Raw genomic sequence first — 13156 nt, forward strand, 5'->3', positions numbered from 1 at the left:
CCACCGGGGGATTCCCATGTACCCCTGTGGGCCAGTCCGAGCCTGAAGCTGGATGTGGGAGCTGGAACAGAGAACGTCCTGCTCCCCACCCAGCTTTCCGAGGAACAGATGTGACTTTTAGGTTGAAATGTCCCTGCACAGATTTGTGACCGGGGAGGGGGCGTGACGGAGAGCCTTTTGTTTGCTGTCTCTTTTGTCTCCTGGGGTGAAGCGTCTTCTGTTGTCCAGGAGATGAGGATTAACGATCTCTGCTGAGCACGCCCTCCATAGTGAGCTCGCCCCACACACAGGCACTCCGCACCTACACCACTCGCCCAGGACCATGAGAGTAGAGGGATGAGTTGAATGAACACCTCCTGATACACCTGCCGAAAAGGTAGGAGGACATCAGAGATATTACAGGAGCTGAGAGACCAGAGACAAAATCAGGGGAGTGGAGAGACCAGAGGAGAAGAAATCAGGGAAGAACAGAGGTCATAGGAGAAGAAATCTGAGATATTAGAGGAGCAGATCAGAGGAGAAGAAATCTGGGGAGAACAGAGGTCAGAGGAGAAGAAATCAGAGATATTAGGGGAGCAGATCAGAGGAGAAGAAATCTGGGGAGAACAGAGGTCAGAGGAGAAGAAATCAGAGATATTAGGGGAGCAGATCAGAGGAGAAGAAATCCGGGGGAGAACAGAGGTCAGAGGAGAAGAGAGGTCAGAGGAGAAGAAATCAGAGATATTAGGGGAGCAGATCAGAGGAGAAGAAATCTGGGGAGAACAGAGGTCAGAGGAGAAGAAATCAGAGATATTAGGGGAGCAGATCAGAGGAGAAGAAATCCGGGGAGAACAGAGGTCAGAGGAGAAGAGAAGTCAGAGGAGAAGAAATCAGAGATATTAGGGGAGCAGATCAGAGGAGAAGAAATCCGGGGAGGTCAGAGGAGAAGAGAGGTCAGAGGAGAAGAAATCAGAGATATTAGGGGAGCAGATCAGAGGAGAAGAAATCCGGGGAGAACAGAGGTCAGAGGAGAAGAAATCAGGGGAGAAGAGAGGTCATAGGAGAAGAAATCAGAGATATTAGAGGAGCAGATCAGAGGAGAAGAAATCAGGGGAGAAGAGAGGTCGTCAGAGGAGAAAAAAATCAGGGGAGTGGAAACATCAGAGAAGAGCGGTCAGAGGAGAAGAAATCAGAGATATTAGAGTAGCAGAAAGATCATAGGAGAAGAAATCAGATCAGAGGCATCAGAGAGGAGATGTCAGAAGGGGACAAAATTAGGGGAGCGGAGAGATCATAGCAGAGGAAATCAGGAGTGCAGAGACATCAGAGGAGAAGAGAGGTCAGGGAGCAAAGAGACCGAAGGAAAAAAGAGGTCACAGGAGCAGAGACGTTAGAGGAGAAGAGAGACCAGATGAGGGGAGAGGTCAGGGGAGCAGAGACATCAGAGGAGGAGAGAGGTCTTGGGAGTAGAGGGATCAGAGAAGAGAGGTCAGAGGAACGAAGAGATCAATGGAGAAAGGAGACAGGAACAGACACATTAGGGGAGAAGAGAGGTCAGAGAAGAGGTCTGGGGAGCAGAGACATCACAGAAGAGATCAGGGAAGTAGAGAGATTGGAGGAACCCATGTAATGCATGGACGCTTCGTGTTGGTCATTGCAGCTCTGTCAGGTTGTCACCCATCTTTTTTGAACTTCTGATTGACAAGTCAGTGTCACCTGGGGTTGTCAGAGTTCAGTAAAGAGCTGGGCAGCCCCTGTACATGTACTAAAATATCAGCATAATGGATACTCTCCCCCTTTCTCTCCTCGCCCCCTTTCTGATGCCCTCTTCCTGGCTGCAGAGTTGACATTCTCCACACCGGTCACCACGCAGCCAGTCACTGGCCTCAGCAGTACACAGGACGTCACCGCTGCAGCCAGGAGCGCGGTGCAGAAAAGGGGTGAGCATCCATTCTTCTGTTATTCTACCGCATCTACAGTTTTCATTAAATTCGGACAACCACTTTAATGGCGCCCGTACGGGTGGTCGTTGTAACTGCACTCCGTTTTTTGATCTCGGGGGCTGAAGTGGCCCACCTACCACACGCGAGCCCTCCTCAACCAATCAGAAGACCTCACAGAGGGAGACAGGAGAAGATCTAGGCTCTGTGACCGGGTGACAGATGTATTAGTCCTATGGGAGACAATATGGCTGACAGGAAGTGGCCTCTTCTTGGTTCTGCCCCACAGGGTGATAAGAGGAGGGCGCCATGTCTCGCCGACGCTTGGAGGAAGCCATTCTTAGATCCAGGTCGTTAGAGAGCTCCGGGGAGAGCGTGGATGAGGGATCGGACGAAGAGGAGCACGGGAGATACGGTGAGCTGTTTGTCCGACATCGCATCCCTCTGACCAAGGACTCGCACAGTATCTACAGCCTCCGCTTCTCACCCAGCGGCAAACAGCTGGCGGTTGGTTTCGGGAACGGCGCTCTCCAGGTAAGGGGGGAGGAGATGCAAGAACGGAGGTTGAAAACCAATGGTGGAAACGGCGAGAACGTCTTCACATCTGGTCTGTTTCAGGTCGTGAATGTAGAACGTGGCGGCCTCGGCGCGACTCTGTTCTCCGGACATCGCACCAGACAAGCCATCACCTCCCTCAGCTACCACCCAAAAAACAGCAACCTCCTGGTGGGCGCCGGCGCCGACGGCCTCATCTCCTTTTACGACATCAAGTCCGAGTTGAACGTTTTAACGCTCACAGGTGACGGTCATGTAAGGGTTAACAATTGGGGGGGCGAGGAGAGGTCTTCACAGTCAGAGGTGGGGGAGCGGTTCTTTTAAACCATCCCAAATAGATTCCTGTCCGCCTTCGTTCATCAAAGCAATAACGTTTTTATTGTTTTTTAGGCTTTTTGATTGTATTTTATGTATTTAATTTCTTTTTTTTTTAGAGGAGGAAAATGAAATTCACGCTTTGGATTTCAGCATGGACGGCAGCGTGTTCGCCACGGCGGGGAAAGACCGACACATCCGTCTGTACGACAGTCAGACCAATGAGGTAACGCCCCCGTCAACCGTCACCTACCTTACACTAATGGGGTAAACCACGTGTGCACACAGCCTTACCAGCTCAGTACAACAGTCCTCAACCTTTCCTGGTTGTGCCTGATGGGAGTTGTAATCTGTGCTTTATGTCCCAGATCTTGAACTTCTTGATGGCGCCGGACTTCCTAACTGACGACGAGCTGACGCTGACCAGCGGTCACACGCGCAGGATCTTCGCTCTGAAGTTTCACCCCTCTGAACGCCATCTTTTTGTGACGGGTGGCTGGGACAATTCCATAAAGGTCGGTGTCCAGTAAGATGCATTATATGGTAGATGGGGGTGTTTCGGATCGGTTCAAATGATCAGATACAACTGTAACAAACCCTCAGCTGTGGTGACATATATCAGTCCGGAGTCCTTACTGTTGATATCAGAGAGAATTTTACAGACCAGATGTAACTGTAACAAACCCTCAGCTGCGGTGACGTGTCAGTCTGGAGTCCTTACTGTTTAGCTCAGACAGAATAGTATAGACTCTGGATGTAACTGTAACAAACCCTCAGCTGCGGTGACATATATCAGTTCGGAGTCCTTACTGTTGATATCAGAGAGAATTTTACAGACCAGCTGTAACTGTAACAAACCCTCAGCTGCGGTGACATGTATCAGACCGGAGTCCTTACTGCTTAGCTCAGAGAGAATAGTATAGACTGGATGCAACTGTAACAAACCCTCAGCTGCAGTGACATATATCAGTCCGGAGTCCTTACTGTTGATATCAGAGAGAATTTTACAGACCAGATGTAACTGTAACAAACCCTCAGCTGCGGTGACATGTATCAGTCTGGAGTCCTTACTGCTTAGCTCAGAGAGAATAGTATAGACTGGATGCAACTGTAACAAACCCTCAGCTGCGGTGACATGTGTCAGTCTGGAGTCCTTACTGTTGATATCAGAGAGAATTTTACAGACCAGATGCAACTGTAACAAACCCTCAGCTGCGGTGACATGTATCAGTCTGGAGTCTCTACTGCTTAGGTCAGAGAGAATTGTATAGACTGGATGCAACTGTAACAAACCCTCAGCTCAGATTTACTCTGATTTGTTTCTGACCCCAGGTCTGGGACAAGCGGATGGCGAAGGAGGCGCGGCGGTTGATCAGCGGTCCTCACATCTGCGGCCCGGGGATTGATATTCGGGTGAGTGCTGCTCATGGGGATGGGAACGGTGCTCCATAGGGAGGTCCTTCTACTCCAGTCAACTCCAGAGCTGCACTCAGAGTCCTGCTGGTTTCCTGCTCGTTGTCATGTTTCACTGCTGCCCTCTGCTGGTTCACAGGTGGAATTGACAGAAAACACATAACAGTAGATTATGCCATAAAGGTTTCATGGTCCTGCCGTTCAGGGCTGTAGGAAAGCGGGGTGTCGGCGTTGTCGGAGTCACCCAGTGGACTCCGGATTAGAGAACTCCTCCGCTCATGTACCATTTTGTCCCCCCGACAGAACCAGCACATCCTGAGCGGCTCCTGGGTGGCGAGGAACGCTCTGCAGCTCTGGGACTTGCGCACCTCCAGCCTGATACAAGACGTTCCCTTTCCTGCCCCTGTCCTGCAGGGGGAGTTCCTGTACGCCGCGCGGTTCTGCACCGACCACGTGGTCCTGGCCGGAGGCAGCGGGACTTGCAGCGCCCGCGCCATCAACCTCAAGACGCAGGAGGTAAGACCCGCACCTGCTTCTGAAAGGACGGCACCGACAGCTGTAAGGCAGCGTTAGGAGGAGGCATTTATTAGCTGTCAGGCTGCAGAATTTCCCAGCAGCTCCTGCTGGTTCAGTGTCTGTACGATGCTGATATGGGCTCTGGACATGTGATTACACCTCCCAAAAATGTATCAGATGGCAGAACGTTATGACTCTGCTCCTTTCTGGGCAGCTTTCAATTCTCGCAGCTGTCAGCATTCCCTACTGGTTCAGTGTCTGCACTGAGCTGCTATGGCCTCTGCATTCTGGGAGATGTAGTGCTTCTTATCATACAGCGTATCACAGTGCAGGACATTGCAACTCTTAAATCTTCTGCTTTCTGTCTTCGGGACCTCTCAGCAGTCCCTACTGGTTCAGCGTCTGTACAGAGCTGATATGGCCTCTGCATTCTGGGAGATGTAGTGTTTCCTGTGATACGGTGTCTCAGTGCAGGACATTAGAACTCTTAAATCTTCTGCTTTCTGTCTTCGCAACCTCCCAGCAGTCCCTACTGGTTCAGCGTCTGTACAGAGCTGATATGGCCTCTGCATTCTGGGGGTTGTAGTGTTTCTGACAATACGATATATCTGAGTGCAGAACTTTGCAGCCCTTAAATCTGCGGCTTTCTGGGTAACTTTAAGTCTTGGCACCTGTCAGCAGTCCCTACTGGTTCAGTGTCTATACAGGACCATGATGCATTCTGGGAGATGCAGTCTTTTTCATCTACACGTCATGCTGAGTTGTAATCACCTGCAGAATATTCTCTTGTACTCCAGTCACTTCTAGTGCTGCGTTCACAAGTGCTCTGGCTTCCTCTTAGCTGCGTCTTTCTATCGACCCCCTTCTTGCTCAGTGTCTGCACAGACCATGTTTCAGATCTCCTAGAATTGAAGGGATTGTAAGGCCACAGCTAAAGATGTCTCTAAAATCAGTTTACCAGAGGCAGCCAAGAATTTTGAGCGCAGCTTTGGCAGTGACTGGAGCATAAGACACAATGTGACCTAAGATCAGCAGAAGATAAACCTTTCTTTAGCCCGGCTGTGTTTTCTCGTTGCCGTGAGCAGGATTAATCTGGGATCAGCGCGAGGCTCTGCAGCCGTAGGGCGATGTATGGGGCACATTATACACAGTCCTGGATAATCCGCCCGGTATATAATGTTCCAGCTCATATCACGTATCACACGTCATCCTTAAAGGGGAACTCCACCCAACATTTACTGCATGTAGATTAGGGGGCCCTTTTAATTCTTTTTATTTTTATTTTTTTTGCAGGTTCTCGGAGAAGTTTCGCTTTCCAGCAAGGCCGTGCAGACGGTAGACGCGGCTCCCGACGGTCGCGTTGTGGCGGTGGGCGGAGTCGGCGGCAATCTTCACATTGCAGAGCTGTGTTGATGTCGGTTTTGATACTCAGTAAATGTGTAAATGCTTTACTTTTCTTGTTGTGATTCTGAGCTGCGTCACAGCTTCTACTCCAGTCACACCGAAAGCTGCAAACAATTAAATAATTGATCTAGCAGCTGCCATTTGGATGATGTCCGCACTGTGACACTGTGCGAAGGAGCTGTCATGGCCTGTGGCGCTGTCGCTCCGCAGAATGCAATTCAGCGGACATTGATTTCTCTTTAAAGGGGTGCTGGAAGATGCAGGGTCAGAACGAGGAGGGGGGGGGGGGGGGCAGCAAAACTGTGAAGGCAGCTTTGGATGTGACTGGAGCATAAGACGAAGAGTGGGTATAGATGTAGATCATGACTGGTTGTGGTGTGAACCTGCTCCACCATGGATGGATGTGATGGGTGACACAAGGATCTGGGCATAGCACCCCCTGCTGCCTCAGCCGTGTACTGACATGTTTGGGACGCCCCCTCAGCAGACGGGTGTGGGCTCATTCCCAGGCTCTGTCCGCTCTTCCACAGCTTGACTTTGCTGAATGTCCTGAGTCTGAACTTTAAAGGGGTGACACTGAGCGGTCCGTGTAACCCTTCCTGTACTGGAGAAGGATGAAGAAGGACACACCCAGCGGACCCACGAACACACCCTGATGTCAAAGAATACAGCGACACATAACACGGGGCGTGACCGACAGAATATGTCACCGTGCATCACCTCAGTATTATGGGAGCAAAGCTGGCATATACAGTCTGGAGCTCTCTATGTTATGGGGGCGCTGTGGATATCACTGTTATGGGGGCACTGTGGATGTCACTGTTATGGGAGCACTGTGGATGTCACTGTTATGGGGGCGCTGTGGATGTCACTGTTATGGGGGCACTGTGGATGTCACTGTTATGGGGCACTGTGGATGTCACTGTTATGGGGGCGCTGTGGATATCACTGTTATGGAGGCACTGTGGATATCACTGTTATGGGGCACTGTGGATGTCACTGTTATGGGGCGCCGTGGATGTCACTGTTATGGGGGCGCTGTGGATGTCACTGTTATGGGGGCACTGTGGAGGTCACTGTTATGGGGGCGCTGTGGATGTCACTGTTATGGGAGCACTGTGGATGTCACTGTTATGGGGCGCTGTGGATGTCACTGTTATGGGGCGCTGTGGATGTCACTGTTATGGGGGCACTGTGGATGTCACTGTTATGGGGGCGCTGTGGATGTCACTGTTATGGGGCACTGTGGATGTCACTGTTATGGGGCGCTGTGGATGTCACTGTTATGGGGGCGCTGTGGATGTCACTGTTATGGGGGCACTGTGGATGTCACTGTTATGGGGCGCTGTGGATGTCACTGTTATGGGGGCGCTGTGGATGTCACTGTTATGGGAGCGCTGTGGATGTCACTGTTATGGGGGCACTGTGGATGTCACTGTTATGGGGCGCTGTGGATGTCACTGTTATGGGGGCGCTGTGGATGTCACTGTTATGGGGGCGCTGTGGATGTCACTGTTATGGGGGCGCATTGGATGTCACTGTTATGGGGGCACTGTGGATGTCACTGTTATGGGGCACTGTGGATGTCACTGTTATGGGGCACTGTGGATGTCACTGTTATGGGGCGCTGTGGATGTCACTGTTATGGGAGCGCTGTGGATGTCACTGTTATGGGGGCGCTGTGGATGTCACTGTTATGGGGCGCTGTGGATGTCACTGTTATGGGGGCTCTGTGGATATCACTGTTATGGGGGCACTGTGGATATCACTGTTATGGGGCACTGTGGATGTCACTGTTATGGGGGCGCTGTGGATATCACTGTTATGGAGGCACTGTGGATATCACTGTTATGGGGCACTGTGGATGTCACTGTTATGGGGCGCTGTGGATGTCACTGTTATGGGGGCGCCGTGGATGTCACTGTTATGGGGGCGCTGTGGATGTCACTGTTATGGGGCGCTGTGGATGTCACTGTTATGGGGCGCTGTGGATGTCACTGTTATGGGGGCACTGTGGATATCACTGTTATGGGGGCACTGTGGATGTCACTGTTATGGAGGCACTGTGGATGTCACTGTTATGGTGGCGCTGTGGATGTCACTGTTATGGGGGCGCTGTGGATGTCACTGTTATGGGGATGCTGTGGATGTCACTGTTATGGGGGCACTGTGGATGTCACTGTTATGGGGGCACTGTAGATGTCACTGTTATGGGGGCGCTGTGGATGTCACTGTTATGGGGGGCGCTGTGGAGGTCACTGTTATGGGGGCGCTGTGGATGTCACTGTTATGGGGGGCACTGTGGATGTCACTGTTATGGGGGCGCTGTGGATGTCACTGTTATGGGGGCACTGTGGAGGTCACTGTTATGGGGGCGCTGTGGAGGTCACTGTTATGGGGGCGCTGTGGATGTCACTGTTATGGGAGCACTGTGGATGTCACTGTTATGGGGCGCTGTGGATGTCACTGTTATGGGGCGCTGTGGATGTCACTGTTATGGGGGGCACTGTGGATGTCACTGTTATGGGGGCGCTGTGGATGTCACTGTTATGGGGCACTGTGGATGTCACTGTTATGGGGCGCTGTGGATGTCACTGTTATGGGGGCGCTGTGGATGTCACTGTTATGGGGGCACTGTGGATGTCACTGTTATGGGGCGCTGTGGATGTCACTGTTATGGGGGCGCTGTGGATGTCACTGTTATGGGAGCACTGTGGATGTCACTGTTATGGGGGCACTGTGGATGTCACTGTTATGGGGCGCTGTGGATGTCACTGTTATGGGGGCGCTGTGGATGTCACTGTTATGGGGGCGCTGTGGATGTCACTGTTATGGGGGCGCATTGGATGTCACTGTTATGGGGGCACTGTGGATGTCACTGTTATGGGGCACTGTGGATGTCACTGTTATGGGGCACTGTGGATGTCACTGTTATGGGGCGCTGTGGATGTCACTGTTATGGGAGCGCTGTGGATGTCACTGTTATGGGGGCGCTGTGGATGTCACTGTTATGGGGCGCTGTGGATGTCACTGTTATGGGGGCTCTGTGGATGTCACTGTTATGGAGGCACTGTGGATGTCACTGTTATGGGGGCGCTGTGGATGTCACTGTTATGGGGGCGCTGTGGATGTCACTGTTATGGGGGCGCTGTGGATGTCACTGTTATGAGGGCACTGTGGATGTCACTGTTATGGAGGCACTGTGGATGTCACTGTTATGGGGGCGCTGTGGATATCACTGTTATGGGGACGCTGTGGATGTCACTGTTATGGGGGCTCTGTGGATGTCACTGTTATGGGGGCGCATTGGATGTCACTGTTATGGGGGCACTGTGGATGTCACTGTTATGGGGGCACTGTAGATGTCACTGTTATGGGGGCACTGTGGATGTCACTGTTATGGGGGCGCTGTGGATGTCACTGTTATGGAGGCACTGTGGATGTCACTGTTATGGGGCGCTGTGGATGTCACTGTTATGGGGGCGCTGTGGATGTCACTGTTATGGGGCGCTGTGGATGTCACTGTTATGGGGGCGCTGTGGATGTCACTGTTATGGGGCACTGTGGATGTCACTGTTATGGAGGCGCTGTGGATGTCACTGTTATGGGGGCGCTGTGGATGTCACTGTTATGGGGCGCTGTGGATGTCACTGTTATGGGGGCTCTGTGGATGTCACTGTTATGGGTGCGCATTGGATGTCACTGTTATGGGGGCACTGTGGATGTCACTGTTATGGGGGCGCTGTGGATGTCACTGTTATGGGGGCACTGTAGATGTCACTGTTATGGGGGCACTGTGGATGTCACTGTTATGGGGGCGCTGTGGATGTCACTGTTATGGAGGCACTGTGGATGTCACTGTTATGGGGCGCTGTGGATGTCACTGTTATGGGAGCACTGTGGATGTCACTGTTATGGGGGCACTGTGGATGTCACTGTTATGGGGCGCTGTGGATGTCACTGTTATGGGGGCGCTGTGGATGTCACTGTTATGGAGGCACTGTGGATGTCACTGTTATGGGGCGCTGTGGATGTCACTGTTATGGGAGCACTGTGGATGTCACTGTTATGGGGTCACTGTGGATGTCACTGTTATGGGAGCACTGTGGATGTCACTGTTATGGAGGCACTGTGGATGTCACTGTTATGGGCGCTGTGGATGTCACTGTTATGGGGGCACTGTGGATGTCACTGTTATGGGGGCGCTGTGGATGTCACTGTTATGGGCACTGTGGATGTCACTGTTATGGGGGCACTGTGGATGTCACTGTTATGGGGCGCTGTGGATGTCACTGTTATGGGGGCACTGTGGATGTCACTGTTATGGGGGCGCTGTGCATGTCACTGTTATGGGGGCGCTGTGGATGTCACTGTAATGGAGGCGCTGTGGATGTCACTGTTATGGGGGCGCTGTGGATGTCACTTTTATGGGAGCTCTGTGGATGTCCTTGTTTTGGGGGCGCTGTGGATGTCACTGTTATGGGGGCACTGTGGATGTCACTGTTATGGGGGCACTGTGGATGTCACTGTTATGGGGGCACTATGGATGTCACTGTTATGGGGGCGCATTGGATGTCACTGTTATAGGGGCACTGCACTGTGGATGTCACTGTTATGGGGCGCTGTGGATGTCACTGTTATGGGGGCACTGTGGATGTCACTGTTATGGGGCGCTGTGGATGTCACTGTTATGGGAGCGCTGTGGATGTCACTGTTATGGGGGCACTGTGGATGTCACCGTTATGGGAGCACTGTGGATGTCACTGTTATGGGGGCACTGTGGATGTCACTGTTATGGGGGCACTGTGGATGTCACTGTTATGGGGGCGCTGTGGATGTCACTGTTATGGGAGCGCTGTGGATGTCACTGTTATGGGGGCGCTGTGGATGTCACTGTTATGGGGGCGCTGTGGATGTGACTGTTATGGGGGCGCTGTGGATGTCACTGTTATGGGGGCACTGTGGATATCACTGTTATGGGAGCACTGTGGATGTCACTGTTATGGGGGCGCTGTGGATGTCACTGTTATGGGGGCGCTGTGGATGTCACTGTTATGGGGGCGCTGTGGATGTCACTGTTATGGGGGCGCTGTGGATGTGACTGTTATGGGGGCACTGTGGATGTCACTTATGGGGGCGCTGTGCATGTCACTGTTATGGGGGCACTGTGGATGTCACTGTTATGGGGGCACTGTGGATGTCACTGTTATGGGGGCGCATTGGATGTCACTGTTATGGGGGCGCATTGGATGTCACTGTTATGGGGGCACTGTGGATGTCACTGTTATGGGGGCGCTGTGGATGTCACTGTTATGGGGGCACTGTGGATGTCACTGTTATGGGAGCGCTGTGGATGTCACTGTTATGGGGCGCTGTGGATGTCACTGTTATGGGAGCACTGTGGATGTCACTGTTATGGGGGCGCTGTGGATGTCACTGTTAGGGGAGCACTGTGGATGTCACTGTTATGGGAGCACTGTGGATGTCACTGTTATGGGAGCACTGTGGATGTCACTGTTATGGGAGCACTGTGGATGTCACTGTTATGGGGGCGCTGTGGATGTCACTGTTATGGGGGCATTGTGGATGTCACTGTTATGGGGGCATTGTGGATGTCACTGTTATGGCGGCGCTGTGGATGTCACTGTTATGGGGGCGCTGTGGATGTCACTGTTATGGTGGCACTGTAGATGTCACTGTTATGGGGGCACTGTAGATGTCACTGTTATGGGAGCGCTGTGGATGTCACTGTTATGGGGGCACTGTGGATGTCACTGTTATGGGGGCACTGTAGATGTCACTGTTATGGGGGCGCTGTGGATGTCACTGTTATGGGGGCGCACTGTGGATGTCACTGTTATGGGGGCACTGTGGATGTCACTGTTATGGGGGCGCACTGTGGATGTCACTGTTATGGGGGCTCTGTAGATGTCACTGTTATGGGGGCACTGTGGATAGTAACATAGTAACATAGTAACATAGTACATAAGGCCGAAAAAAGACATTTGTCCATCCAGTTCGGCCTGTTATCCTGCAAGTTGATCCAGAGGAAGGCAAAAAAACCCTGTGAGGTAGAAGCCAATTTTCTCCACTTTAGGGGAATAAAAACTTCCCTCCCGACTCCAATCATGCAATCAGAATAACTCCCTGGATCAACGACCCCTCTCTAGTAGCTATAGCCTGTAATATTATTACGCTCCAGAAATACATCCAGGCCCCTCTTGAATTCCTTTATTGTACTCACCATCACCACCTCCTCAGGCAGAGAGTTCCATAGTCTCACTGCTCTTACCGTAATACATAGTAATTAGATCTCCCCTCAGTCGTCTTTTTTCTAAAGTGAATAACCCTAATGTTGATAATCTTTCAGGGTACTGTAGTTGCCCCATTCCAGTTATTGCTTTAGTTGCCCTCCTCTGGACCCTCTCCAGCTCTGCTATGTCTGCCTTGTTCACTGGAGCCCAGAACTGTACACAGTACTCCATGTGTGGTCTGACCAGTGATTTGTAAAGTAGTAGGACTATATTCTCATCACGGGCATCTATGCCCCTTTTGATGCAACCCATTATCTTGTTGGCCTTGGCAGCAGCTGCCTGACACTGGTTTCTACAGCTTAGTTTGCTGTTTATTAAAATTCCTAGATCCTTTTCCATGTCAGTGTTACCGAGTGTTTTACCATTTAGTATGTACGGGTGACTTGCATTTTTCCTTCCCATGTGCATAACCTTACATTTGTCAGTGTTAAACCTCATCTGCCACTTATCTGCCCAAGCCTCCAATCTATCCAGATCCCTCTGTAGTAGTATACTGTCCTCTGTAGTATATATATACAGTATACTGTCCTCTGTAGTATATATACAGTATACTGTCCTCTGTAGTATATATATATACAGTATACTGTCCTCTTCAGTGTTAATTACTTTACACAGTTTAGTGTCATCTGCGAAAATTGATACTTTACTATGCAAGCCTTCTACAAGATCATTAATAAATATATTGAAGAGAATAGGGCCCAATACTGACCCCTGAGGTAC

The 13156-nt window shown here is 51.4% G+C and overlaps 1 protein-coding gene across 1 annotated transcript; it reads left to right on the forward strand.

Annotated features, from left to right (window-relative positions):
- Window positions 1-274: 274 nt before the first annotated feature.
- Window positions 275-6140, forward strand: LOC120999897 (uncharacterized WD repeat-containing protein alr2800-like). The gene is made up of 8 exons (XM_040430948.1): window positions 275-376; window positions 2209-2453; window positions 2538-2718; window positions 2909-3015; window positions 3158-3304; window positions 4122-4202; window positions 4506-4718; window positions 6012-6140. Exons 2-8 carry the CDS (start codon window positions 2229-2231, stop codon window positions 6129-6131), a joined length of 1074 nt encoding a protein of 357 aa, XP_040286882.1. The 5' UTR covers window positions 275-376; window positions 2209-2228; the 3' UTR covers window positions 6132-6140.
- Window positions 6141-13156: the final 7016 nt, after the last annotated feature.

Source organism: Bufo bufo, chromosome 4 (genome assembly GCF_905171765.1).
Source record: "Bufo bufo chromosome 4, aBufBuf1.1, whole genome shotgun sequence".
NCBI lineage: Eukaryota > Metazoa > Chordata > Amphibia > Anura > Bufonidae > Bufo > Bufo bufo.

Coding starts and splice junctions, on each gene's coding strand:
- LOC120999897 (XM_040430948.1), top strand. CDS start 2,229: ATGTCTCGCCGACGCTTGGAGGAAGCCATTCTTAGATCCAGGTCGTTA. Junction 3,016..3,157: donor ACGACAGTCAGACCAATGAG/GTAACGCCCCCG, acceptor TTTATGTCCCAG/ATCTTGAACTTCTTGATGGC. Junction 4,719..6,011: donor TCAACCTCAAGACGCAGGAG/GTAAGACCCGCA, acceptor TTTTTTTTGCAG/GTTCTCGGAGAAGTTTCGCT.